At 49.4% G+C, this 27,052-nt stretch overlaps 8 protein-coding genes across 8 annotated transcripts; 5 read left to right on the top strand and 3 right to left on the bottom strand.

Annotated features, from left to right (window-relative positions):
* Window positions 1-291: 291 nt before the first annotated feature.
* BC939DRAFT_397756 (uncharacterized protein) lies at window positions 292-1,723 on the top strand (the record flags this gene model as incomplete). Its single annotated transcript, XM_051552380.1, has 7 exons — window positions 292-366; window positions 472-602; window positions 696-858; window positions 963-1,037; window positions 1,134-1,280; window positions 1,368-1,454; window positions 1,547-1,723. Coding segments are annotated over 7 exons (855 nt in total), but the record flags the coding sequence as incomplete, so codon positions are not given.
* Window positions 1,724-2,605: 882 nt separating this feature from the next.
* BC939DRAFT_503666 (uncharacterized protein) lies at window positions 2,606-7,880 on the top strand (the record flags this gene model as incomplete). Its single annotated transcript, XM_051560429.1, has 10 exons — window positions 2,606-2,686; window positions 3,150-3,228; window positions 3,433-3,729; window positions 3,822-3,919; window positions 4,037-4,150; window positions 4,247-4,450; window positions 4,546-4,656; window positions 4,740-5,290; window positions 5,384-5,819; window positions 5,913-7,880. The coding sequence occupies 10 exons, from the start codon at window positions 2,606-2,608 to the stop codon at window positions 7,878-7,880; spliced, it is 3,939 nt and encodes a 1,312-aa protein (XP_051411638.1).
* Window positions 7,881-7,953: 73 nt separating this feature from the next.
* On the top strand, window positions 7,954-9,340 carry BC939DRAFT_453230 (Mss4-like protein). Its single transcript, XM_051555901.1, has 2 exons — window positions 7,954-8,677; window positions 8,806-9,340. The coding sequence occupies exons 1-2, from the start codon at window positions 8,149-8,151 to the stop codon at window positions 8,973-8,975; spliced, it is 699 nt and encodes a 232-aa protein (XP_051411639.1). The 5' UTR covers window positions 7,954-8,148; the 3' UTR covers window positions 8,976-9,340.
* Window positions 9,341-9,971: 631 nt separating this feature from the next.
* On the top strand, window positions 9,972-13,008 carry BC939DRAFT_176014 (uncharacterized protein). The gene is made up of 2 exons (XM_051550409.1): window positions 9,972-10,420; window positions 10,521-13,008. Exons 1-2 carry the CDS (start codon window positions 10,138-10,140, stop codon window positions 12,944-12,946), a joined length of 2,709 nt encoding a protein of 902 aa, XP_051411640.1. The 5' UTR covers window positions 9,972-10,137; the 3' UTR covers window positions 12,947-13,008.
* A 3-nt stretch (window positions 13,009-13,011) lies between these two features.
* On the bottom strand, window positions 13,012-15,272 carry BC939DRAFT_493438 (uncharacterized protein). The gene is made up of 3 exons (XM_051559563.1): window positions 15,015-15,272; window positions 14,821-14,923; window positions 13,012-14,650 (listed from the first exon to the last, which is right to left on the bottom strand). Exons 1-3 carry the CDS (start codon window positions 15,069-15,071, stop codon window positions 13,191-13,193), a joined length of 1,620 nt encoding a protein of 539 aa, XP_051411641.1. The 5' UTR covers window positions 15,072-15,272; the 3' UTR covers window positions 13,012-13,190.
* An 842-nt stretch (window positions 15,273-16,114) lies between these two features.
* On the top strand, window positions 16,115-20,703 carry BC939DRAFT_453245 (kinase-like domain-containing protein). The gene is made up of 8 exons (XM_051555902.1): window positions 16,115-16,450; window positions 17,225-17,366; window positions 17,674-17,764; window positions 17,907-18,007; window positions 18,134-18,245; window positions 18,347-18,485; window positions 18,609-18,941; window positions 19,039-20,703. The coding sequence occupies exons 1-8, from the start codon at window positions 16,375-16,377 to the stop codon at window positions 20,568-20,570; spliced, it is 2,526 nt and encodes an 841-aa protein (XP_051411642.1). The 5' UTR covers window positions 16,115-16,374; the 3' UTR covers window positions 20,571-20,703.
* Window positions 20,665-24,852, bottom strand: BC939DRAFT_176150 (uncharacterized protein). The gene is made up of 9 exons (XM_051550410.1): window positions 23,900-24,852; window positions 23,693-23,785; window positions 23,412-23,571; window positions 23,202-23,281; window positions 22,798-23,038; window positions 22,579-22,680; window positions 22,262-22,477; window positions 22,057-22,162; window positions 20,665-21,960 (listed from the first exon to the last, which is right to left on the bottom strand). Exons 1-9 carry the CDS (start codon window positions 24,446-24,448, stop codon window positions 20,760-20,762), a joined length of 2,748 nt encoding a protein of 915 aa, XP_051411643.1. The 5' UTR covers window positions 24,449-24,852; the 3' UTR covers window positions 20,665-20,759.
* BC939DRAFT_517113 (rraga protein) lies at window positions 24,712-26,393 on the bottom strand (the record flags this gene model as incomplete). The annotated part of the gene is made up of 6 exons (XM_051561164.1): window positions 24,712-25,055; window positions 25,176-25,291; window positions 25,382-25,596; window positions 25,695-26,013; window positions 26,122-26,188; window positions 26,303-26,393. The coding sequence occupies 6 exons, from the start codon at window positions 26,391-26,393 to the stop codon at window positions 24,976-24,978; spliced, it is 888 nt and encodes a 295-aa protein (XP_051411644.1). The 3' UTR covers window positions 24,712-24,975.
* Window positions 26,394-27,052: the final 659 nt, after the last annotated feature.

Raw genomic sequence — 27,052 nt, forward strand, 5'->3', positions numbered from 1 at the left:
TCCGGCGACGAGAGTAACGAGGAGAATGGCGTGGTCAGGCGTGGTATCCCCAATGGAGAAGAGCCTCAAACTTCAGACGGAGGTAATACCCTCGCGGATAAAATTTTGATTGCACTGGCATCATAGTTTCTAATGAAGCGTTGGCTCTAATCTACTATCTATCGTCCAGACTTTTTGACAGATTTCCCAGACGACACCGAGGTACACCAACTGTTTGTTTTGAGGCGCGAATTGCGGTGGATCATACCCTTCACAAGTGCCGAGTGCTTACCATTTGTACTTGTATGAACACAGGAACTAGAGCTGACGCACCTTAGAATTGATGACATTCCTTCGTTGCATCTCGAGCGCTTCAAGAGCCTTCAGGTATAGCATAACAGGCAGGATTCAGGGTACCATTATAGTTAACAAGGCAGAATATGATGAGTGCTGACAGTAATGCCTGTTCCACTCGCACTATCATTTGGACAGAAATTATCTTTCCGCCAAAATTTGATCCCGAGGATCAGAGGCCTAGAGGCGCTCACATCTCTTACCGAGCTCGACTTGTACGACAATCGATTCAGCAAGATTGAGGGTCTTGAGAATTTGACAGAGTTGAGGTAAGAGCTACTGCGCGGACAAAACATTTCTAATGAGTATATCCACCATCTGTTAACGCATGAAGGTTCATGCTCGACATTGATTTAATGCAGGTCCCTGGATTTAAGCTTCAATGGCATCCGCCACATCAAAGACATCGACCACCTCGTCAATCTCACGGACCTATATTTTGTCAGTAATAAGATCACGGTCATCGAGAACCTGAGTGCTCTGGTGAACATTACGAACCTCGAACTGGGATCAAACCGCATCAGGGTACGAAAGAACCTTTTTTTTTTTTTTTTTTTTTTTGAAGCAATACCTCAGCATGTAGACATACATTAAGATGTCTACACGCATTGGGCATTAAACATTACTAGGTGATCGAAAACTTGGACAGCCTGGTCAACCTAGAACAACTCTGGCTTGGAAAGAACAAGATTACAAAACTACAGGTAATGTGCTCGCTGATGTCGAGCACTTCAACACTAGTGCCCCTCACTCTTGTAGGAACAGAATTTCAAACATTCACTAATCCGTTTCTATTATAGAATCTGTCAAGTTTGAAGAAATTGAAGATCCTGAGCATCCAGTCCAACCGACTGACAGCCATTGAAGGGCTAGAGGAACTCGAAAGTCTGGAGGAGATCTACGTGAGCCATAACGGGATCTCCAGAATCGAAGGATTTGACAATAATGTATGTTGCTGACAGCCCCGGATGTGCGAATTGGTGGCAGTTATTTTCACATTGATATACCTTAACTGTTTTCTCTTGTGGATGTAGGGCAAGCTGACCACAGTTGACATCGGCAACAACAGGATCTCAAAGCTCGAAAATCTGAGACACTTAAAGAACCTGCAAGAGCTATGGGTATGCTTTTATTGGTCTTGAAAAATGAAGCTATGCATGTCTCTTTGCCTCCGTTAATGGTTTGGTTTTTTTACATTTCACTTGTTTTCTAGGCAAGCAACAATCAGCTGGATTCCTTCGAAGACTTTGAAACTGAATTGAAGGAAAATTGCCCTGGACTCGAGACAGTCTATGCTGAAGGGAACCCACTTCAGACTAATAACTTTACGACCTACCGTCTCAAGATGAAGATCATGCTGCCCCAAATCAAGCAGATCGATGCCCAGTAAGTAGTCTGCCATCGACATCGACATCCCCCTAACAACGGTCATTGTAATCTTATTCAGCTAATTTAACTGTATCATTTGCTTATCTCCAGACTTGTGCGTCCTTAGGCTGCTCTGCCAAAGTCCGCGTGAGAATTGAACGGAGATCTTTGATATTCTCGCAACAATCTCCGTACCTACCATGTAGAAAATACAGACGATCTTGTTCCTCCGTCGGTGTACCCGTAAATTAGCCGGCTGCATGTATATTGTGTTCATTTTGCCAAGACTTTCACCGATAAATCGGACTCTGTCCCACGCATGGTGGCTATGTTGAAATCGGGACTTTGCTTGGCGCTCGGCACTTTGCAGCCCTCCTATACTTCGCTATAAAGGATGGAGTGGGGGACACATTTTTATTTGCTTAGCCCTGCCAAAACACAAAAAAGATAAAGAGCTCTCGCCTCCCCCTCCTTTCTCCTCCATCGCTCCTCCATCTTTGCATCGCACCTCATCACACCCCTCGTCTGCTCACCCAAAGCCGCAAGTCTACGGACTGCTCTTCTGCCCTTTTGCCTTCGACTTTACTGCACCTCATTTTCTTCGTCTTCTTCCTCTTCCCTATTCTACCCTTTATTTTTCTTTGTCTTCCCTCTGCTTCACCATACACGTTTTCAATATCGTAGAGGCACAGTCTAATCAGCCTCGACTCTAGTAAAACGCGCTTCGCCCAGTGAACAGGACTACCCGGCACGCTGCAGTGTCATCGAGCACTCTCTTTTGCAGAAATTCACCAGGACACACTCCTCAGCGTCTTTCCGACCACAATACACCACACTCAAACAACAAGCGCGACCTGTCTCCGTAAATAAGAACCGATAGTCCCGCCAACTAACCGCAGTAGCCATGAGTCTCAACGACATGACTGTCAAACCACCAACTAGTGGGTCTGCTCTGTTGCAGTTCTTTACAGCAGCGCTGCGCCAGGTAATTGACCCTTCCCTGTACCTCTTGGGCGCATGTTGGTGTATCTCATTCAGCAACTGGAACACAGTCAAAAGAAAAAGAGAGATCCTTTTTGTGCTTCCATAGCACGGTCCATTGCAGGACAACAGGCTGTGTGACCTATTTTAAAGTCATGGGTGATAGTGACCAAAGGAACAATAGCAAGGAATGTCATATGCCAGCGAGCAAAGAACAATGGACGTAACAGCCGACTGAGTCGATTGTTATTTTTTATTATGACAATATCTCTGGCGGGATGTAGTAAACGTGCGAGAGTGAAAGCGGACATGCAGGAACGCTTACGAGATTTCCGTTGGGGATGTATATAGTTACTTGTTTGCCTTCGAAGCGACTCTTTACGAGGCAATGGGGAGAAAAGACTGAGGGGGCCTGTACTTTCTCGCTCATACCTATCATGCCTTTCTTTGCTTTCTCATGTTTGTAGGAAAGCATGGCCGGCTCTCAACAGAGATCCGACTTCAGCTCCGAAGAGGACGATGATATAGTTCACGTGAATGACGAAGGTAGGCGGAACAAGGCATCACGAGAAGGCCTAGCCCGCTGGCTGAGAGTGCATTCATGATGCTCACGACCTATGCAGTCCCGCTTTCGCACAAATTGCGGACAAGCATGGAGTCCATCACATAAAATAATGCTGACAAAGCCAGAGCTCGAGACTGACATAGTTTCCTTGCGCGGTGATGCACTATGTGTCTATGCACTAATAGGCAGGGGATCGATTCGCCGGACGCTGATCCGACAAGAGTCCATCCATGGACTGGGTATCCACTCGGATGTGGAAGACGAGGACTTTAGTGGCGATGAGGATCACCGCCGTCAACATGAGAATCACCGCCGTCAACATGAGAATCGTGAGCCCGAGAGGGAACGTGCTATGAGTGAAGATGGTGACATCTCAAAATCCACTAACGCTATTTCCTATGGCTCCCCGAGAGATAAGAAGACTATCGCCGAAAAGTTGCAGGCAGCATTTGGTTTTCCGGAAGTTGAGGAGTTCGTTGGAGGTAACCATAATAGCAAGGCTTTTACCTACCGCATCCCCTACTCGGCTGCTGGGATGAATGGATGACTAATCTTTGTATTCATCCTTTGGTAGAGTTCTCGTGCGAGCTGGCCCGGTCGGTGCTTCTTCGTGGATATATGTATTTGACGTCAAACCATATTTGCTTCTACGCTAACCTCCCGGGCAACCAGGTTAGCATCATAAACGATGTTTTAATTTATGAGAGAGCCAAGGAACTAATTGCTTTGCAGTGGGTTACAGATCTAACGCATACAACTTGTAACTGTCCATCTATATCGATGAAATAGGATGTCGTTCAGAAGGAGGGATATTTCTTGAAAAAGTCGAAAACCACCAAGCAGTTTACGCGCTACTGGTTCATCCTTAAAAACGACGTGCTCAGCTATTACTCAAACCAGAGCGTAAGAGAAGCATTTTTGGCATTGGACATCGTGAACTTGATCCTTGCGGGAATTTGGGCTGATCGCCATGGTCATGTTGTATCTGTGGACATTTAGGATATCTATAGCCCCAGCAAAACGATTGCTCTCAAGCATGCGCTTTCTGCTGAACCTTCGCCCAAAAATGATCTCGACTTTCATATCTTCATGAACAATCGAAAGTACACCTTCAGGACAGATTCTCCGCTACTAAAAATGGATTGGGTCAAGGCCATCTCAAATTCTATCTTTCATGCCGGAATGAAGGGTGAAAAAGTCAAAGTAATATATAATTACCTGGGTACCTTCACATCGATGAGAGATTTGTGCATTTCCAAATGCTGTCCACTAACAAAATAAGCCCTTATTTCTGGTAGATCTCGATCCCGCTGGGTAATGTGCTGGACATGGAATTGAACACCATGGCTTTTGCACAGGCGATCCATGTGAAGGCGGTGGAAAGTGATGAATCATTTGCTGTTGAAGATGTAAGCGAAAGTATATTTTTTGCTGTTGCATTGATGGGTGAGTGTTGAACTGGACCAAGTTCTGACCCTAGCATACATATTAGTTCTATTTTGCCTACTTCAATGACGCTCCCAAGACATTAGCTGCCTTGAAGACCCAATTCGAGAAGTACCAACAGGACATACTGCAGAACCACAGCCTTAATCGAGATCACAAGATCTTTGACAGTACCTCTCTCAGCACGAGTGCTTCGGTGAAAACGGGAGCAACCACTGCGGAGGCTGCGGGACCTGTGCGCCATCGTCCTAAATTGCTTCATCCTGACAGAATCAAGTTCGGCTCGAGGAGTAGCAGCCCTTGTAGATCACAGCCAACATCGGATACGGAAGATAATGAGAAGGAGAAATACCGGCACGCGCTATCCTTCTCCATTCGCGGTACGACCAGCTGGCTCAGCGATCACAAGTCCGACTTTGGTGCTGCGGACTCTTCCATGACAACGAGCGAGAAGGAACAGGAGGCATTCAGGAAGGACTTCTCTTTGCCGGATTCTGAAGGACTGAGCGCTGTCGTTTCTGGATATCTCTTGCGCATTGTTCCGCTTTCGGGACACGTCTATCTGTCTGACAATTACCTCTGCTTCAAGTCTAAATGGTACAGAACACGCACACAGGTCATTGTGCCATTGGCTGATGTTCAGGAGGTAAAAAAGGATAAGGGCACTCTATTATCTTTTCACGGACTCAGTCTTCTCACCAAGAAAGACGACGAAATCTTTTTTGATTTTTCTTCGACTGAGACCCGTAACACCATTTTGAACACACTCATTGACCGCACCACTCCAGAAGCCCAGGCGCGTCGACTAAAATTACGCACACAGTCTCTGGCCGCTGAAACGCCGTCCTCTGAGTTGGATGATCCTATGGGACCTCGTGTCACGGACTCGCTATTGCTTCGGGAGGAACCCATTCATGTCGAGCGTATGTCCTGGGCCTCATATCCGGGCAAAACCGCGAGACCATTGCACATCACTTGCTTGACCATCGGTAGTCGTGGAGATGTGCAGCCTTACATCGCTCTGTGCAAGAGGCTGATGAAGGACGGACACAAGTGCCGTATTTCCACACATGGCGAGTACAAGGATTGGATCGAGGGCCATGGAATCGAGTTTGGCCTAGTTGGGGTAAGCGCAGAAGCCTATTCCTGCATTGTTTTTTTGAAGTGTCAAATGGAGCTATATCCCAACTCATACTATGTTTTACTGTTGTGTCACTAGGGTGATCCTGGAGAGCTTATCGAGCTTTGCGTCGAGAATGGGATGTTCACGGTATCCTTTATTCGCGAGAGTCTTAAAAGATTCCGCGGCTGGTTGGATGAGCTCTTGGATACGGCCTGGGAGTCATGCCAGAACACGGATGTTTTGATCGAATCTCCCTCGGCCATGGCTGGTATCCATATTGCGGAGCGACTCGACATCCCTTACTTCAGGGCTTTCCCCTTCCCTTGGACGCGCACACGCAACTTCCCCCATCCCTTTGCTGTGCCTGAACACAACCTCGGTCGCTCATACAACTACATGACTTATGTCATGATCGAGCAGGTCTTTTGGAAAGGCATCTCTGGTCAGGTGAATAAATGGCGAAAGGACACGCTTGGTCTGGGGCCGACCAGCTTGGAGAAGATGGATGCCCACCATGTGCCTAGTCTGTATTCATGGAGTCCCCATCTCGTTCCAGCACCAGGCGACTGGCACTCTTGGGTCCATGTCACAGGGTACTGGTTCCTCGACAACCCTGATCTCACTTGGACACCTCCCAAGGACTTGGTTGCGTTCTTGAAGGCCGATCCTAACAACAAACCGGTTTATATCGGCTTTGGATCGATGGTCGTGCCCGACCCTGATGGCATGACGAGGGCGATCATTAATGCCGTCGTCAAATCTGGGGTACGCGCTATCATCTCCAAAGGATGGTCGGATCGCCTGACTAGTCAGGACGATCCTCTGTCCGCGGCCAGTAAGGCGGCCAGCGAAGAGATTGTGTACCCACCAAGTATTTACATGCTCAAGTCCGTTCCCCACGACTGGCTCTTCCCTCAGTTGGCAGGGTGTGTGCATCATGGAGGTGCAGGTACGGCAGCAGCCGGTCTGCGCGCAGGCATCCCCACGGTGATCAAACCCTTCTTTGGCGACCAGTACTTTTGGGCGCAGCGCCTTGAGGAGGCTGGCGTGGGTGTTTGGTGCCATGAACTGACGGTTAAGAAGCTAACATCGGCCCTGGTGACGATTACGACGGACGAGAAGATGATCAGGAAAGCGCAGATGATGGGGGAGAAGATCCGCGCAGAGGATGGAGTCGGCGAGGCAATCCATTACTTGTACCACGACTTAACCCTTGCCAAGGGTCGCCTCCACAAGCTCCGCAAGGAGAAGGCCGAGGACACGCCTGTGAAGTTTAAGGTGCAGGAGGCAGGGGATGACTGGTGGATTGTTCAGCCTTCCTCGGGAGCTAGTGGGGCGACCTCAGGAAACGAGGGATCTGAGAGTACAGCTGGATTGAATATGTTGTCCGGTAGTGAGGAAGATATGGTCTCGATACCCTCGGAGCATACGACACCTCAGTTAGGTGCCTTTACTGATCTCCAGCATTCTGTCTCCCTTTACGAAAGGGCTCATTCGAGAACAGGATCGGATGCTGAACCTCTTTCGCACAGCACGAAACAGTCTGCGACGGATCCGGGCTCTGATCGTGCCATTGAGATGATTGAGAAGAGCGACCAGAGTGCGGAGGAGCTCGCTGCACAGCTTGAAGCCATGCATCTACCGAGCAGGAGTCCACTGCCGTTCTTTGCACATGCATTTGGGCAAGGAGAAAGCGCACACGACAAGGGCAAGGACAAGAGTAAGGATGGGAACAGCAAGTCCGTCAAGAGAACATCGACAGCGCGCAAGGTGATCGAGACCTTGGCGACAAAGGCGACACATGTGACGGGATACTTTAGTCCCAGTAATCTTCACCCGCATGCGTCACAACAGCCTACACCGCCTCCTCTTTTGATCGATCCTCCTCAGCCATCTGGCAGCAGCGTTAGCAGCAATAACAGTACCACCAGTACGCCTGTATCGAGCGTCAGTGGCGATCGACCGTTATCGAGCAGGTCACAGCACAAAGCGACGCCGTCGTTTGATGCGAAGGACGCATCCAAGGTGGCGATCAACCTGACCACTGCCAACAGGCTACGATAGTGTAGTAATAATGTTACAGTTCCGCTACAGATACAGTTCTACGTTTTCGAAATAAACCTGCATATAAGAATAGAACAGTTGGAGCGCGTTGTCAGTCTAGTTGTGATCTAAAGTGCGACTTTGGGACAACTGCTGCATAGCCACAAATGCAACTTCGTCACAGTCGCCATCTCGCAGAAAAGGTGTTGGTCATCCGTCACCTCTTCAGTCTCCACTGACGAATGTAAGAGTCCGCCCATACCCTTCGCAACCTACACTAACTTTTAAAATGAGCCTCATCCCAGCACGAGTCCTGTTGTCTTCTACACACTCAACCTCACACCGACTCTCCACTTTACACACTTCAACTATCCTTTCACTAGTAACTGTAGCTGCGAGTGCAAGTGCAAGTGCAAGAACAAAGACAAGAACACCTGCTTTAATCTCCTATCGGCCGTACTCGCTGTTCTCCTCCTTCAAGAAGACCAGCAATCCCGAAAGCAAATACAAGCCCTCGACCACCTCGACATCCGCCACCACGGGTAACGCAACTTCGACCACAGCAGCAGCAGCGACGCCTGCCTTCAACAGTGCCAACATGACCCATCAGAAATCGGACCAGGAGTGGCAAGCAGTCCTCACACCTGAACAGTTCCGTGTCCTTCGTCAGAAGGGCACCGAAATGGCGTACACGGGTGAGTACACAAAGAACAAAGAGCAGGGTGTCTACCGCTGCGCAGGTTGCCAAGCACCTCTGTACACATCCTCGACCAAGTTTGATGCTTGCGGTTGGTGCTCCTTTTACGATGCTATTCCTGGTAAGCAACAGCGAGACAGCAAGGACAAGCAGAGACAACTCGAATGATGCTTTTTCAATGCTTTCATTACACTGACACCTGTACTTGTGTGCTTTTTATATTTTTCCACATCTTGACGATACGTACAGGTGCTGTCGGACGCCATCCTGATCCCGACGGCCAGAGAATCGAGATTGTATGCAACGCCTGCGGAGGCCACTTGGGACACGTCTTCAAGGGCGAGGGATTCGGCAATCCGACGGACGAGCGCCACTGCGTGAACAGCATCAGTCTCAAGTTCCAGCCCGGCGACAGTTAAAAAGCATCTTTTTGCGACGTAGAAAATGTCTCGACACTTGCGATACAGTGATGTTTCAGTAGTCATCGCCAAGAGAATATAAAAACGAGAAAAAAAAAATAAAGTGGTTGTTGTGTATGTCCTGACCAGAGATGACAAATCCACCGGTTATGATACGACAGTTTGATACCAAAGCATACTGCGCTGAGAGCAATGGTCAATGCTTTGCTCAGCCTGCTTGTTTGCAAACTCCCTTTCGGCCGAACAGCCACACACGCCTTATGCGCTTGGCTGAAGGGTAAAGAAGACGGAGGAAGCAAAAACAGAGAGGCCCATGGCATCGTCAGCTGCCAGTCCAAGAGAGCAGAAAATAGATTTACAAATATGCTCGGGCTCATCTGGACCCGCGGTTCAAGTTCAGCCCTACGCTTCTTCAAGAGATGTGATGTTGTGTGTTTTCTGTTCTTTCCTTCCTTTCTTTCCACTCAATTAATAACTCCCCAGTAACTCCCCCGCCACCTCCTCAACAAATATACCCTGTCTTACCTCTCACCCCAACCCTCCTTTTTTTCAGTCTTCCGAGGAGCAGCGAAAACGCACATCGGGGCAGTATTATCCAGCAACATAGCAGCAAAGACAATTAAGCCATGGATCTTCTAGGCACGCATCTGCAGGAGAGCGCCCGTCGCGCAGCAGGGTCGTTTCTCAGTCCACTGACGAACGCAATTGGTGAGCAGCGTCGATTGGTCGAGAGTCTGGCGGTCGTGTCCAAGGTCCGCGTCGAGGAGTGCAAGCATATGATGGTCTGGAGCAAGTCCCAGGTAAGAGGATGTTGGAATCAGGCACCTCATGCCAGCAATGGCGGCATCTGGAACAAAGAACGAATGAACACTAACAGCTGCTCATTTTTTTTTTTTTGCCCTGCGTCTCTTGCCTGTTAGACTGACGATCTTGGGGTAAGTTCATTTTAGTCCGACTGAGATAAAGCCAGCGTGTCGCCGCCTGCAATATCACTTATTCGACCCTTTCGTTTTGCTCTCTCTAAACAATGTAGGATGTGCTGTTGAAGCTGAACCTGTTGATTCGCAAGATCAGCGACTACGAAATCCGGTTCGGGACCCAATACGAGTCGTTTCGCGAGAAGGTCAAGTACCTCCGCACAAAGGACGACTCGCTCTGCGAGATGGGCCGGCGTCAGTCCGACCTACAGAACAAGATCCTGGATGCGTCCAAGAGCCGGCTGCGGTCTGCCAAGGCTTTACTTCTCCAGAAAGAGCTCGATGATATCCAGAAGGCGAGCGCACCCACAGAAACAAAGCTGCAGAAGCTGAAACGCGAGGTCATCAAGGGCGCTTATACGGAGCAGCTTAACGCCATTATTGAGCTCGGCAGGAAGATGCAGATTATTGGCGAGCATGGAAAGCAATTGCTTGAACATATCGATCTCCCGGCTTCGATTGATGATGGTGAGTCATAGCAAGATATTGCCCAATGATTACTATGTCCTGAAGGCACTATGAATACTTTACCGACTAATACTTGCTTTGTCTACACAAAACACAATAGGTCGTAAAACTGAGGACATTCTTCAGGCAGCCCGCATTGCCCTTGAGAACTGGGATCAATTTGTGATGGTGGATCCTCACTCAGTTGTCGTTCATCCCCCGCCTCCGCCTCCAAGGTCTATGTCTAATATATCCATCGATAATATCCAGACGCTCGCTGTCTCAGAGTCGCAGACGGCATCGATTGCGGATTCTGGCTCGGATTCTGACTCGGAGTCCGACCAGGATTACGTGGCTGCACCTTCGACACCGTTAAAATCCAAACCATCAGTTGCATTGACACTTTCTCAGGATAACGCGCCATCAGAGGAGCCAGAGACGCCTGTGAAGGCGGTGGCTGAACCAGTATCAGAACCAGAGCCAGAACAAGCACAGGAGATAGTGAAAGAGGAGGAGGAGGAGGAAGAAGGAGCGGAGGATCCCAAGACACCTAGACAGGAAATGCACCTCTCGCCATTTGCATCCACACTCGTACCCAAGTTAACACTCACACCCAGCAAACCAAAAGCAGCGACGGCAACTCCGGTTCCAGCACGAACATCAGATTGGGCATATGAAGCCGCCGCAGCCTTGGCCAGCGTTCAGGGCAAGAAGCTGGAGGATCTCATTAAGGAGGAGGATACCTCAACGTCCGAAGCAGAGACATTACGGCGTTTGGAGGAACTTGAGATCAAGCAGGCGTTGGAGCTCAGTTTGGCAGAGGCGAGCAAGCCTGCAGTGACCAATGAATCGGGTGATCTACAGCTCACCGCAGAGGAACTTCGTTTTGTCATGGGAGATGTGGTACCGAAGCGATCAACCAAGATCGTCAAGAGACAAGCTAGGGCACCCGAGACCACTGACGGCTCAGCGCCGGTGTCTGTAATGCACGCTGGTTCGAGGAGGGCCTCAAGAGCCAAGTCGACCAAGATCACCGTCGATACTGAGAAGACTGCATCTGAGACTGAGTCGGAGCAAGACCTCGAGACACCAAAGGCCTCCAAGCCGCCGCGCGTTGTCCGTGGACCCCAGGGGTCGCTGGAAGAAGGCAACCGGATGTCGCAGCAGGGACCTCGACCTTGGATCCCCAAGGATGAAGATGACGACGAGGATGATCCTTCAGAGACCTCGACCGTGGACCTGGATGGACCAGAGGAGCTGGCAAATGCATCAGATGTCGCAGAGACCATGGGTGAGGAGCATGTTGTGAAGCCATCGCCTAAGAAGAAGGACACTTCCAAGGTGCACGAGAGCATGGGATCTGAGCCAGAGAGGCCATTGGAGAGTATGGGACCCGAACCCGAGAGACCGCTCGAGAGTATGGGTCGGGAACCCGAAAGACCTCTTGAGAGTATGGGCGATGATGGTCCAGAGGAGCCTGTGGTTCCATTTGTGCCCATGCCTCAACTTCCGGCGATGGATCAAATCCGCCAGCAAAAGATCATGGAGAGACAGCAGCAGCAGCAGCATCAAGCACAACAGTTGGCCGCATTTGGTGTTTCCCCCAAGTTGCAGAGCTCTCCTCAGATGATGAACCAGCAGCTGCAGGGATCTCCTCAGACATCGCATAGTTCGCTCCATGCATCGTCGCCTGCCCAGAGCTACCAGTCCCCGATCCCATATAAGCCCTCGACAGCGTACGTTCCTCAGACACCCAAGCAAAAAAACAGACTGTCTGGGTCCCACCAAGGAACGCCTGGGTCGTCACCCCAGCCACAGTATCAGCAGGCACACCCGTATCAGCACCAGCCTCAGCAGTCGGGCACATATTCGGCGCAATACCTCCAGCAGCAACAGCAGCAGCAACAGCAGTATCAAAGACAGCAGCAACAGCAGCTTCAAGATTTCTACTACTCGCCATTTGAGCAAGAGTACCAGCAGCAGCAGTATCAGATGTACCATCAGCAGCTCCGGGAGCAACGTCAACAACAGCGGTTGGACTCTGTGTCGTCAGTGTCGTCGACGGGAAGCGGCAGTAGCGCGAGCATTGGAATCGCGCCATTGGGCTGGAGCCTGCCTGGAATGGCACCTCCGCAGGTCACGGACGATGATGTGAGATATTATAGTCAGCATCATCAGCAGCAACAACAACATAAGCAGCAACAGTTCCTCCAACAACAACAACAACAGCAACAACAACAGCAACAACAACAACAGCAACAACAACAACAGCTCCATAAACGCACAGGTTCTGCAGCAGGATCATCGCTTCATGGCGGTGATGATTACCAGTCGTCAGCCGCGCCTTCACCGTCGCCTTCACATATCTCGCTCATACCCGATAACACACCTTCACCCGTGATGGCTTCAATTGCACCCTTGACGCCCCAGAAGCATGCTGGAGCTGGTGCAGGTGCAGGTGCGGGTACCGGGTCGAGTTCGAGCGCAGGAACGTCGAAACCAGCACTCACTCCCCACCCAGATGATTATAAAGTGGAAGTGAAATAAACCAAAAGTATTTTTAGTTGCATTCATCATTCAGTCATCCAATAAAATCAATATTAACGATATTTAATTTAGTCAAAGTGAGTTTTATTTATTTATTTACACTTGGAGATTGTAGATTGGAGAGGTAAATGGTTCGTTGGACTATACATGCGATGGCGTTGACGATTGCTCAGCATTTGGAATAACTGCGTTGCTTCTTGGTCTTGCTCTCGCGTCTTGCTGCTTGTTCTTGAAATATACGTATTTACATGGCTCGCTCGCCTCCACGTCCGCTAGCCTGCTCCTTCAAGGACTGTTGGTGCCAGAACTCTGCCTCCTCATTTAGGGCCTTCTGCATCTTCTTGTTCAAGCTATGTTCGATATGTTCAACACCATCATAGAGCATATGGGCGCGCTTCTCCAGGTTCTCCAATCCGTGACTAGTAGCCTTCTTGGACTGACTGCCACGTCTCTGCACACGTTGAGGGATCCCGGTCGCATCTTCGGGTTCACGAACGATGAACTTGCCGTCACGCATATCAGATTCGGCCGCGAGTCTCGAGACCTCGATCTGGTGCTTTTCATTGCGGGATTGGCGTTCCTTGGGCAGGGCGGCGTCGATGACGTTCTCGTGGACTTTGAGGGCGGTTTGTTCGGCGTTCTTGCCGGCCAAGGCCGCACGGTTGACGATGTCGTCGTGGCCCTTGACGGCTGCGGAGGCGACGGCCTTGTCGATGAGGATCTTGCGGGGTTTTGAAGAGCTGGACGAACTGCTCGCGGGGACGGTGGCTTCAGTCAAGGGGCGTTCGACGACATGTTTTTTCTCGGGACTGATATTGTCTGTAGTAGAATTTGAAATAAGGGCCTCATTGACATTCTTGTCAGCGACCTCGGGTTTGGGCGGAGTGCTTTCAGTGCCCTTCCACCATGACCAACGGGATGAAGATGGGTTCTCGGGAATGTCCTGATGGAACTTGTTACTCGTGTGCTGCTCAGCTCCCGTTGCGGCCGACGATGCCTTGGCCTTCATGTCCGCTGTCTTCTCATCCATCCAGGACTTGGCTTCATGGGCCTGTTCCTGACCTTCTTCTGCGAGATGTTCGCCCTTGCGCTTGATGTTGTCCCAGGAGGATTTGGCTTCACGTGCCTGGCCCTGACCTGCTTCTGCGAGATGTTCGCCCTTGCGCTTGATGTTGTCCCAGGAGGACTTGGCCTCTTGGGCCGACCCATCAACGAGTTTATGGATCTGGTCCTGTCCAGCTTCTGCTAGATTTTCGCCCTTGCGCTTGATGTTGTCCCAGGAGGACTTGGCTTCATGGGCCTGGTCCTGACCTGCTTCTGCGAGATGTTCACCCTTGCGCTTGATGTTGTCCCAGGAGGACTTGGCCTCTTGGGCCGACCCATCAGCGAGTTTATGGATCTGGTCCTGTCCAGCTTCTGCGAGATTTTCGCCCTTGCGCTTGATGTCGTTCCAGGAAGACTTGGTCTGTCTCGAGAGATCGTCTGCGGTGGCGGAGGTCTTTTCGGCGAGAGTACTTCCAGTGGATAATTGTTCCTTGACTTCACGAAGGGGTTCTGCGGTTGGACTCGTGGAGTGAGTGGAGACGGTACGGACGGAGCCGGGATATTGGCTGGGCTTGACGACGGCGGTGTGAACAGGGAGGAAGTATGCGCCGGCGAGGGCGGCCATGGTCAGGGGAGTGAGGATCTTGACGGGCATGCTGCCTGTTTTGTGATACAGAAAGAGCGGAATTAGTGTTACACACAGAAAAATACTCGCAAAACATGGGCGAAGTGTGAAGGATATTCAAACACTACAAAGAGCAGCGCACACAAACACACGCAGAAAAGAAAAAGAAAAAAAAAAGCAGCAGCATGCAAGAAGGTGTACTTACGGCTGTTATGAACGAGAGCATATCCCGCAACACCAGCAGCGCCAGCGTAAGCGACGCCAGGAAACCAGGGCTCCCGTTGAGTGTTCAATCTCTTGGTTGCTTCCTATAAATATTCGTTAGGCAATGACAAAAAGGGACCGTGGTCGTTAGAGATGTGTAGTGCGAGAACAGCCTTTCTTGGTTTTTTTTCTCACTTGTCCGTGCAAATTCGAGGCAGCATTGATCCCTACGTCGTGAGGAGTGCGATCCATGATGTTTAATGTGAGTGGGTGAAGAAAAGTAGAGGGGAGGTTTGTGTTTGCAAAAAAATGAGGAGATCCGTGAGAGTGTTATAGAAGAGATCTTGTGTGGGAATGTAGCAAAGAAGAAAAGAATAGAGAAGAGAGACGAAAAGTCCGAGCAGAGAGGGGGATTAAAATAACAAATGACGACCCTGTCCACGAACGGCCTAGTCTCGGTTTTATGGAGGCAACAAGTAATGTCGATGTAATAGCCAGGTTTGACGCACAAAAAAAAAATAGGGAGGCCCAACCAGCAATTGTCAGTTGGCAGTGCGGTAACCGTGTACTGTACTGTGGGGAGATGTGTACGGGAAATGTCTTATGGCGCGTGATGTAATGCATTCACTATAGTCTTTCGCGTCTGATTATTGAGTCTCTCAGCCATGGCGGGTCCTCTTTCTCCTCGCTGGAACGCATACTGAACAGGCACCCCCGTTTCTAACACGGAAACATGGAGTAGTCCTTCCGTGTGAAATGGGTGTCAGAATGCGCTTCCTGTGGTTTCAATAACCTGTGCCTCAATTGCTTCGATGCCTCAGTGAGGCGGGGAAACTGAGCACAGCAAACGAGGGTGAGGGTGTGTTTGACCACACTGTATCGCTATATCGTTATGACGACATGATGCTGATTCAAGGTTACAGGAATTGAAGGGGTTAAGCGCGTTTCTGCGCAGGCACTGGTGCATAATAATTATTGGTTTCTGGGCGGTTGTTTGTTGCACGGCCTTTGTATTTTCCAGCAGCACCAAAGGGAGGAAGGCGTGGTCGTATACACATTGCTTTGGTGGTCAGCTGTGGCGGACACCCCATTGAAGGTGGGCAAAAGGAGACCCGATGGAGATCGGCCAGGACTGAATCATATGCCAATCGCAGTCACCGCCACCACTCCCTCTTTTTTCTTTCTTTCTTTTATTTTAGCTCATCTAACTGGCCATTGCTTCCTTCTCCATCACCTTGTGCATTACCATTCGTCTCTCGTCTTTCTCTCTTTCTCTATTATTTTCTTTTCTTCTCTCTTTTCTTTTCTTTTCTTTTCTTTTCTTTTCTTTCTTTCTTCTTTTTGTACTTTACTCCGTCCTCCTTCGTCCTTTAAATCGTTGTCTGTCTGTGTGTGTGTGTGCGGGTGTATGTGCGTGTGTCTATCTTCGACTTCTCATTATTTTTCTTAAGCGCCACTGTTTCTTGTCATACAACACTTGCTCCACAAACACACGTACCATCGCACACACCTTCCCAAGTCGCAGTTTTGAGTTGCACCTCTTTGAGCGGGCACCATGACATCCAATATCAAGATCGGCCCTTACATGCTGCTCGAGACCCTCGGCGTGGGCTCCTTTGGCAAAGTCAAACGTATGGATCAAACAACCACAGCTTTTTGCACCGTGATCACACCAGAGGGAACAAACACCGCGTGGTTACACCTCTATGCTGTGTTTGCTACTTTGGCACGCATCAATCATTCTCCACTGGAGAATCAAGTGGTCTAACTCGCATAGGATTTATACAGGAGGGTCAGGACAGGATGGACGACAGAATATCGTCAGCATTGGACACCCAACACTCTTAGTAAAATCAACACACATGGGACTGCAGGTCCAGACACTTAGACTCTAGCAGAAGGAGGAGCAAAAGAGGCAGGGGAGAAGGGAACGCAGGGCTGATGTGGGACAAGACATGCATCCAGGTTGATCACAGCCGCATTGCTGCAGTTGCTGTTGCTGTTGCTGCTACTGCGATGTGCATGTGTCTGTCTCATTTTCACCTGCGGTTCCTAGTCCTGGTTTGAGGGCACAGACTCTTGAGCACATGTCATTTTGAGTACAAAAGTCTGTTCCCCTCCCCCCTTTTCTCCTTACCCACGCCTGCGGAATGACACACAGGCTGCTTGTCCCTTGCTTTCCCCCCTCAGAAGCAGCTGTCAATTTCTATGGGTCATGGTGGTATGGTGGAGGTTTTTTGATGCGGGATCATACTATTACTTCCTCAAGGAACTGAGTTCGGGGGCGACATCATCCAATGGGGGCTGTAGATCGACAACGTGCACTCTCTTCACCCCAGTCAAGACCCATTCATGACCAGATGCGTTCTATCCTAATACTCTTGCTTGCTCTCGGCTATCCTTAGGTGCGGTCCATTCACTCACCGGACACACGGTTGCCATCAAGATCATCAACAAAAACAAGGTTGTGAACCAGGACATGTTTGCTCGGGTTAAGCGGGAGATCCAGTACCTGAAGCTGTTGCGGCACCCGCATATCATTAAGCTGTAAGTTGCTTTCCTTCCTTCAGTTTGTTTGTTGAGAGCACTGGATGTCGGTATTTTTGGATCTTGGACAACGGATCAGATCAAAGGACAAGTCGGCAACATTTTGCCCAACCACTCTGCATTCAAACGAAAAATAAAATGAGCCAATCTGTATGCACAACAGCTGATCTGTGATCACGCCAGCCAACCAGCCAGTCGACCCTCGCCTACCAGCTCTCTCAGACGCCTGGAAACGATGCTTGATCTAACCAGAGACTATGGTTTGCAACTTTTACTGACTTGTGTTCATCAATTTACTTATAATCAGATACGAGGTCATTTCCACCCCAACATCAATATACATGGTCATCGAGTACGCGGGAGGGGAACTGTTTAACTACATTGTCGACAACACCAGGGTAAATATTACTTCAATTGCTCTTATTGTTTCATTCGGAACCAATAGGCAATGCGGATACACAAAACATGCACAGCGAATATCAACACACGGCCCATTCTCACCTTGGCTACCCCAATGACTCATCGTTGTGATTTTGGTAGCTATCAGAGGATGAGGCACGGCGGTTCTTTCAACAGATCGTATGCGCTATCGAGTATTGTCACCGACACAAGATTGTTCACAGAGATCTCAAACCAGAAAAGTATGAAACCAAGCTACGGCAATGTGTTTACAAAGAGTCCAAAATGAGTGCTTCCGGGGGTTGAGCATAAGTTTCACTGACCGCGAAATTTGTTTTGGTCCTTGCTGCAATATGACACTACGATAGTCTGTTACTGGATCCCTCGATGAATGTCAAGATTGCAGATTTCGGCCTGTCAAATATCATGACCGATGGCGACTTTTTGAAGACAAGTTGCGGGAGTCCAAACTATGCCGCTGTGAGTCTACTTTCGATACCATCAGCGCGCAGTGTCTGATGGAATATGAAGATCTCTATTTTACATCAGAACTAATGTGTGTGCTCCTGTGATATGCTTAGCCCGAGGTTATCTCAGGAAAGCTGTATGCGGGACCAGAAGTCGATGTGTGGAGCTGTGGAGTCATTCTCTATGTCATGTTGGTCGGACGACTGCCTTTCGACGACGACTATATTCCACTGCTGTTCAAAAAGATTAATGGTAAGCAGGCAACGACTCCTTTAGATATTACCCCCACGGGACACTGTTGTGATCTACGAACAGGGATGTTAATTTGCGCTCCTCTTTTTTTTTTTTTTTTTTTTGGTACTTGCAAAAATATAGGCGGCATTTATTCGTTACCGTCGTTTCTTTCGCCAGAAACCAAATACTTGCTGACATCCATGCTGGTGGTTGATCCTCTGAAGCGCATCACAATTGCTGAAATTCGACAGAACGCATGGTTCAACGTTGGACTGCCAGAATACCTAAAACCTCTGCCATCGGGATCAACGGAAGACACGATCTGTAATTTGCAGGAGGACATTATTGAAGAACTCATGAAAAAGATGAACTTTCCCAAGGAGACGATCGTTATGGCACTGGAAGAGCGGCAAAATAACCAGATCAAGGTTGCATATCAGCTGGTTGTTGATCACAGGCGGATGATTGAAAATGGTGCGTACTCTGCGCAGTGTTCATGTTAATTATGGCTGCAATCCGAAGTCGAAATTGGATGTTGAGCTAATCAAGTGACATTTTTTGCTTACTGTAGCATCTCAAATGTCGCCGCAAAAGCCGTTCCAGAGTTTCCTGGCAACATCACCACCGCCCTGGAATGTAACGGAGAAGGACGCATCACCTAACAAATCAGTAACAGGATCGTCGGTGGGATCTGCATTAAAATCCGGTCCAGATGGAGGAGACACATCAGATGACTATACAGATTCACCAGTGCCTTCGTCGATTGCAGTGCTCAGCACAAGTTTACCGGGGAACACGTTCGCCAAGGAACTGCATCGGAAAGCCTCCTTGAAGAATACACGGAGGGATCGCGCAAGCAGCCAACCGCAATCTCCGAATCAACAGTCATACCAGCAAAACCAACTCACCTTGCCAACATATGGGCAGCATACTCATTCGGAGTACGGTGCGACCACAGCGTTCCATCAGGCGGCTGTGTTGGGCAATAGCAGTCTTGGAGGAGGGATCCCTACCCCAGCGACGACTACGAATGCTGGCTCACGGACCTCGGGATCGAATAGTAATTTGGCGATTACATCAGCGACACAAAGACGGATGAAGGCACGTCCAAAATGGTATTTTGGGATCCGGTCACGGAGCGCACCTCGGGAAGTAATGGCTGAGATCTACAGGGCACTTTCGAACTTGTCGATGAAGTGGAAAATCATCAACGCGTACCATTTACGAGCAAAATATGAGTATGCGGAGGGATTTGAGGTTAAGATTGAGCTGCAGCTGTATCGTCTGGATAGCGAGAATTATCTAGTGGACTTCAAGTATGTGGGGCAGCAGTCTGCGGCGGAGATGGAGGCGAGGGCCGAGTTGATGAGGAGTATCAATGAAGAGTCTCAGAGGAATTTGAGCATGTATCAACAACAATATCAACAGCAGCAGCAGGCTTCGGCAACGATGACAGAGTTCCCGACACCGACTATAGAGGCAATAAGAGCTGCCGACGAGGTAGATGCTGATGTATCAGGCGCAGGAGATGAGCATCCCGTCGCGGTTATAGCTCAAGGCGCGGCGCATATCATGTCGGACCCTCAGGATATTCCTCAACCGAGCTCATCGTCCGCCATCAACGGTGCCGAACACCATCTCTCGTCTACAGTGCCTACATTACGGCCCCTTCAGCCGATTGTCAGTTTTCAGACGGGCGTCAACGCCAACGCTGGTGTCAGTGCCAGTACCAGTGCCATGGCCCATTCTCTCAGATCAAACAACAGTCCTGAAGAGAGCGCCATGACAAGCATGTCCCTACCGGTTCGTCCACGTCCGTCTATCAGCATCAATATTAGCAACAGTATCAGCAATAGCGCAAGCCCTGGGATCTTGTCATCGTCACTGATGCAGGAGCAGCAGCTCCAGAAGGAAATGAACGAGCTGCGACAGGAATTGAAGCACCAGCAACGGCAGCGGGATCTGAAGCAGAGACCCACGCATCTGCTGTTCCCGAAGGCGAGTTATCAGCTTGCTTCGGCGACGAAGGAGGTGACTTCGCCATTCCCCTTCTTTGATGTATGTGGTAAGCTGATCACTGAGTTGGCCATCGGAAGCGGGTAGGCAAGAACCCAAGGAAGACCGACATTGAACTCGGGTCTTTGAGCGTATACGTTGACACTACATCACCTATACCGCAACTCATCTTGTATTTGTAAATAAAGGACGAAAAGAACAAGCGTGATGATGATGGATTACTTTGCACATCGCGTTTACGTCTTTATTCGTTTAGGCGCTCTCGTTGAAAAATGGTTATAGTTGACGGTGCTGCTGCTGTGGAGGCTGCTGGAATTGCTGAGGCAAGTTTTGGAGGTCCATATTCGACTTTGACCTTGTCGGCGACGCATGCGTATTCAATCCTTTGAGCGAGCTTGGCGAAGGTGGCGTACCCGCCCGCCTTACTTGAGCCTGTTGCCATCCATCATGGTACCCGTACGACGATGGTAACTGCTGGTGCTGAAGATGTGACTGTGGGAGCTGGTATGGATGCGCCTGTCCCTGAGCCTGATCAAATGCCGCGCCCGTCGTCATCGTCGTCGCTGTCGTGGGCACGCGGGTTGCTGAATTTGGCCCCAGGCTATCGAACCGAGGCCTGAGCTGGCCACTTCCTCCCTCTACGGGTGACGACGGTTGGACGATCCCTGGATTCAGGCCATATGACCTTCGAGAGTTATCGAATCCCCTCGTCTGCAGAGACGGGGATATGGATGCATTCGCCATGCTGTTCGCAAGGTACCGGTCATCGACCATCATCATAGAATTCGTCCGCGCGGGGAGCTTGGGTAGAACGTCAAAGATCGTGTTACTGTTAAGGATCAAGTCCGCGAGAACCAGGTCGTTGCTCCAGCTCGCAGCCGCCGAGACCGTGTTCGTCGGAGGCGCAAAGGTTGAAGTTGTCGTAGCGACGGAGAGTAAACTAGGTGATGCCATCGAAGAGCCTAGGACCAGCGCGGAAGTATTTGCGCTGCCCCCCACGGTCGGCGGTGGGATGTACGCAGCAGATCCCGATCCCGATCCTGGAGCGACGGCGTTAGCATCCGAAGGCATCCGTGGAGAAGAGGGTGACGAGGTATAACCGTGACCCAGAGACGTGTTTTGATGCTGCTGATGCTGCTGATACTGCTGATACTGCTGTCCCTGTTGCGGTTGCAATTGCTGGGGTTGTTGCTGCTGATTCTTTTGATCTGCTGGTGGGAGCGGGTAGCTCGACCAAGGCGCCGTCTGCACGCCCGGAGAATTCATCGATGGCGACGTTGACCCCGCCTGCGGCTGCGTCTGTGGTGCGAACGAAAGCGCTGTCGACGTGTTGTTGCTAGTGCTCTCGCCCGACGATCTCTCGGGTGGTTGAGGTCCAGTGACGAGGGCACTGTTGAAATCGTGGAAGATCGCTGGCGTGAAGATCATCGATAAGTTCTCGAGGGTCATCTTGTTTTCTTCCACGTGTTCGTGGATCCTTTGGAAATAGTAAGGAAAGCGGCGGTTTTTTGTTGTTAGAGCTCTGGACCTGGCTGGCTTCCTGTTCATTATGAAAAATATTAAAGGCAGTTACCTGCGCAGATGCTGGATTAAGAACTGTAGAGTGTCGATATTGCAATCCGGCAGACGTTTCAACCGCCCCTTCAGTTCCCCGAGTCGGATGTTCTTATCCGGAATGCCTTTATAGAAGGAGTCAAACAGAAAAAAAGTATTTCAATAAACGCAGCAAGTAACGATAATGCATGGAAACGGGACATTGAACTGTACCATTGCCTTACCTGAGTATGCGACTCGTTCGCCAAGTGGGAAGGGGAACAAGGGCTCAGGCAGCTCCCGGAGATAGATCTTCAGGACCGCAGCAATCGAGGCGCAATCTTCACTGAACGCTGGGTCTGCCAAATCAACAGTCTCCTCGTTGAGGTCGAACTGCTTCTTGAGGTTCATAATCTGAGCGTGACGTCCAGAGACGCGGTAGATGCCCTCCCGACGCAATCCTAATGCAGGACAGCAGAAAGTGTTTATACGTGAGGATGTCGGATCAAAAATGTATTTTGATTCCTAAAAGTCGAATGTCCATGTAGGATAATCCTTTTACCTGCACGATCGATCGCCTCTGAACATTTGACAATCACGAGTGGAATTGGGTGCCGGTACCTTCGTACATAATCCGGCAATCTCATTCCAAAGATGCTCTCTACTAGAAGCGTGAAATGAAAAAAGGCTCTTGTCAGCATCGCACGCGCACATTCACTCGCTAACATGTCCATAAAAAAGAATAGTAAAAAAGAATAATAAAGAAAAAGAAGACAATTACCTGAGGCAGATTTTTGGTAATAGTTCTCGTACAGGACCGGCTTTGGATGCGAATTGATATCCTTTGTAAACGTCAGGTTGATCTGATCCATATCGCCCACGGGTTTGATGCAGTCGACCACAATCGAGAATCGATCCATGTCCTCCTTGGCTCCCGCAATCAGGTCTCGTTCTCCGACGACGTAGGCCTCGAGGCATTGGCGACACTTTGTTCCTCGCTCCTTGATCATAGTTTGCATCGTCTAAGTTTTTTTTTTTTTTTTTTCAAGTAGACCATTTGAGAATAAGGATCATAATCACTGCGTTCCTGGGAAAAAAAATTGGTGGCAAAGAAATGATTGCAAAAGGACACGTTCTCCCCTATTCGAGGATCTGCGCCTCAGCGTACACTGAACAGCTTTGTACCTGGAATGCAGAATCGAAGCATCGTTCGCGTTGAATACGGTAGACCTCAAGTGATTGCACAGCCGTCTTGTATTCGTTATCTGTTCCCGACAATGAACCAAAAAAAAAAATACAAAGGATATTTATAGGTCAACAATTGATCAATTCCACGGGCAAGGGGAGTCGAAAGCTTGCTATTTTTTGTTATTTTGCCACCGATGTAATCGTTACCAGCCTCCTCCATATCACGCTTGTTCTTGACCAGCCTTCCAGCAGCGCCTGACGAACTCGCCAGGTTCTTGAGCCGTTCACGCACAGGAAGGTGATCACTGTCCTCGATCGCGAGCACCTGTTCGACTTCGCGGCATCGTTGTTCGTAAGCCCGTTTGATCTGAGGAGAGGTGGTCGAACAAGCAGAAGAGACAAGGGGAGATACACAGAAATGGCAGGATTTCGTCAATATGTGGTGCAAGGTTGCATATCAAATGCAAGTACATGTTACAGGACCGTACCTTTGGAACGGTAGAAAGCCTGGTTTCTGCATAGAGTTGGAAGACCGGCCTCACGGTCTCCTTCTGGCTCTTGCGCTGCTTCTCATGAGCCTCCTGCATATACCCGTATCCGGCCGGTGAGGGGATGAATAAAACAAATAAATAAATAAATTCCCGGGTGTTAAGAACGAACGATCACTCTTGCAATCATCTAACGAGACGACGAACCTTCAAGCTGGCCAGGGCTCCAGTCAGTGTTTTGAGTAGTCGAACAAAGGGCCGCCGCCTCATGTACAGTTGCTGTGTTGTGTCCAGCAGCGCGTCATAGGCCATACACAGCGTTGTCGGGATCTCTTCCGGGTCAGGAGAATTGCTACCAGTTCCGCCCTGACCGCCTGCTCCACCACCAGCAGCATTGTTGCTACCGTTGTTGTTATTCGATCCACCATTGTTATTGTTGTTTGAGCTCGAGCTTTTGGATCCTCCCTTAGCAGAGGTCGTCAGCTTCTCGAGACTGCGACTGTAGGTCTCCTCGATTTCGAGTCTGGCCTTGAAGTAGGCGAGGTACTTTGCTGTGTCTTCACCATGCATGGTCTGAAATATCTTGTTGAGCGACGCATCCCAGGCTTGGGCCTGCTCCTTTGACTCCTTAGCCTCTCTGGTCATCGGCGGCATTCCCAGGGGCATAATGGGTGCGGCACGTGTCAGCCCGCCAGGGTTGCCAGCGAATGATTCACGGTCCATATCGCTAGGCACGCGGCTGTGTCGCGAGGTCATTGGGACTGAGGTATATAGTGTAATGTATATGTGTATATATTATATGTGGAGGTGTAAAGTAAGGGCCCTGATTGTTCGATAGAGAGCTGGAGGCTGATAGAGGCTGCCGAAAAGCAAGGAGAGGAGAGATGGCGTGATGAGAAAGGGAAGGAAGGATGAGCAGGATGGGGCGGAAAAAAAGAGATGGAGTAGGATAAACGAAGGTCCAGTCTGTGTTTTGGTGTGCCTTGCCCTTGACCTTCTGGTTTGGCTAGCTTGACTTCTGGTTTTTCGGCGGACTGGGTATCGCCTGTGCGTGTGCCTGGGCTTTTTTCCCCTTCTCGTCTGGCTTGGCCCAAAGTGCTCTCCCTCTTTTTTTATTTTATTTTTTTTTATGACACAAACACGGGCTAGGCCCTGTTGTATTTTCAATCTGGCACAAAGTATTGTCATAGATGGGGCACTGGAGTAAATAAATGAAGGCGGTGCAACGCGTAGATTTTTTTTTTTTTTATGGTTCCTAGGATATCTGTATTCGTCTTTGTCATCTACTTTGAGAACTGAGCGCCCTCCAGCTTCTCAAAGTGCTTCCTGGCAATGCTGATGTTCATGAGCGTCGCAGCGGATTCTATTTACAATAAAGAGAAACGGAATTGGTGTCAGTACGACACTCTATGATAGTACGAATGTCTACAATTAAAAAAAAAAAAAAAAAAATGCATGAATCTGTGTAGCCTAGATAACTTACGAATGGTTGGATCCGACATGATGACCATCACATAGGTGTTGCCCGTCAGGTAGTCGATGAACCCTGCAAAGTTGGAATGTCGTACCTCCATGCTCTGGAAACTGCCTTGTGTCCTCCTGCAGTCGTGTCAAACACGTAGACATTAGTCGGAAAAATAAAAAGTATCAAAACGTGGCCTCGAACGGAAAGGTGACATTTCCACTTACGAACATGAGAGCTTGAACTGCTTGATAATATTGCTGATCTTCTCGAACCGGTGCACGTCGCCATTGTCGACTCTGGTTGAGTGTGCAATGACCAGGAATGTCATCCGTTCAAACAGCACAATCTCGTCCGCCTCGCAAATTTTGCAAAAGTTGTCCAGGTGGCTTTCCAGGAGCTGCACATTGGGGATGAGAGAGTAGACGATGGATGACCAGGCCTAATGAAGTATAAAAAAGCAAGCAAAACAGATATATGTCAGTCGTAATCCAAGGCGTCTAGGCGCGTGATCCTGTCTGACACACCATGGCCACCTGCCTTATAGAGCGTCTCGTCCCAAATCGAGGTCCTGAAGGGTATCACTTGCAAGGGCAGGGATCTCGTTTGCAGCTCGAGTACACGGTCGTTGTAGATCTTATCCCGCTGGTCCTCTAGAACAAGATCCATCTTGTGAATCAAACAAAAGATCTTTGCGTCCTTGGAGTTTGTCATGATGGCCTCCAGACAAGACTGATAATAATGCATGTCCTTTTCCACATCCCGGCTCTCCACATCGAATACGTAAATCAAGACCTCCACGTTCTTGAAAATATGGTCGCGCTGCGATGCAAAGTAGTTCTCCATGAATGCTTCTTGCCTATCCGCAGAGCAAATTGTAGCCAATGTCAGATGGTCGGCAAGGTATCCGTGCACTTTAATCTGTCTATGAGGATTAGTTGTTTAGGCAGGTCAAGCGAGGGCTTACCCTCCACAGTCCCAGAGGTTCAGAACCAGGTTTCCGAGAAAACGCACATGTGAGTGCTCAACATCGACTATTAAAGAACAGATGGGCAAACGAAATCATGGTAAAAGCCATTTTAATACAAAGGATGGGACTTTGTAGATATCGAGTGAATCATCCAGTCCAGACAGGACAGTGCCCTTACTTGTTGCTCCAAGACGACGGGTATCCCTGGCGATATAGTTTGAGAAGATGATGGAACGCATAGAGGTCTTTCCCGACCCGCTCTTTCCCATCAAAAGCACCTGTGATAATTTCGTTTTCCACAAGATGGGATCGAGTGAGGGTCAGAAAGGATGCGACATTGCATCAACCTGAAAAGCATGCGAATGTTGAGTGCGGCAAGGCAGCAGCTTACTTTTTTCTTCATGGCTGCAGTGTGTGTTCGCTAGATTGTCGATAAGATGCTTTGTTGGAGCGTGGACTGGAGAATGAAGGATGGGTACAAGTACGAGTGCGTGTGGAGGTATGGGTCAAGTGAAGGGGGCGAGAATGCTGAACGCGACTGAAGAAGTGAAAGTACTTCTGTGAGCTGGGCGAGCGAGTGACCAGCCGAAATTTATGTTGCTCGCTCAAATCACATGATACATCTGCTGCCCAAAGATGATAATATATTCTCCACTGAAGTACTATCGCTTCTTTGACACTAGATTGGCTGCATCATTGAATAGTCTCTCGGATGGCACTGAAGAAGGTTGGATTGAGAGGTATTTACATGCAATGTGCTTGCCCTGCAGGCGATGTCGTCCTCGGGCTGGTAACGAGCCTATTCCAGCATTTGACCCCGCTCCCCTCGCTCCTATCCTTCCCCTCTCCTTCTCCTTTTCTTCCAGGGAGATAGACTTTATTCGTTGCTACACACAATTATAACTCAAATTTGTATGAGGAAAATCAC

Source organism: Gamsiella multidivaricata (genome assembly GCF_025024155.1).
Source record: "Gamsiella multidivaricata strain RSA 2152 chromosome Unknown BC939scaffold_37, whole genome shotgun sequence".
Classification (NCBI taxonomy): Eukaryota; Fungi; Mortierellomycota; class Mortierellomycetes; order Mortierellales; family Mortierellaceae; genus Gamsiella; species Gamsiella multidivaricata.

Bases quoted from the DNA above. Each gene is read 5' to 3' on its own strand.
- BC939DRAFT_453230 (XM_051555901.1), top strand. From the start codon at position 8,149: ATGAGCCTCATCCCAGCACGAGTCCTGTTGTCTTCTACACACTCAACC. The intron at 8,678-8,805 runs GTAAGCAACAGC...CGATACGTACAG, and splicing joins CTTTTACGATGCTATTCCTG to GTGCTGTCGGACGCCATCCT.
- BC939DRAFT_176014 (XM_051550409.1), top strand. From the start codon at position 10,138: ATGGGCCGGCGTCAGTCCGACCTACAGAACAAGATCCTGGATGCGTCC. The intron at 10,421-10,520 runs GTGAGTCATAGC...AAAACACAATAG, and splicing joins CCCGGCTTCGATTGATGATG to GTCGTAAAACTGAGGACATT.
- BC939DRAFT_493438 (XM_051559563.1), bottom strand. From the start codon at position 15,071: ATGGATCGCACTCCTCACGACGTAGGGATCAATGCTGCCTCGAATTTG. The intron at 14,924-15,014 runs GTGAGAAAAAAA...GAATATTTATAG, and splicing joins CCTCGAATTTGCACGGACAA to GAAGCAACCAAGAGATTGAA. The intron at 14,651-14,820 runs GTAAGTACACCT...ATCACAAAACAG, and splicing joins TGCTCTCGTTCATAACAGCC to GCAGCATGCCCGTCAAGATC.
- BC939DRAFT_453245 (XM_051555902.1), top strand. From the start codon at position 16,375: ATGACATCCAATATCAAGATCGGCCCTTACATGCTGCTCGAGACCCTC. The intron at 16,451-17,224 runs GTATGGATCAAA...GGCTATCCTTAG, and splicing joins CTCCTTTGGCAAAGTCAAAC to GTGCGGTCCATTCACTCACC. The intron at 17,367-17,673 runs GTAAGTTGCTTT...ACTTATAATCAG, and splicing joins CACCCGCATATCATTAAGCT to ATACGAGGTCATTTCCACCC.
- BC939DRAFT_176150 (XM_051550410.1), bottom strand. From the start codon at position 24,448: ATGACCTCGCGACACAGCCGCGTGCCTAGCGATATGGACCGTGAATCA. The intron at 23,786-23,899 runs GTTCGTCGTCTC...GGGTATATGCAG, and splicing joins GAGCCCTGGCCAGCTTGAAG to GAGGCTCATGAGAAGCAGCG. The intron at 22,478-22,578 runs GTAAAAGGATTA...GTCCTGCATTAG, and splicing joins AGAGGCGATCGATCGTGCAG to GATTGCGTCGGGAGGGCATC.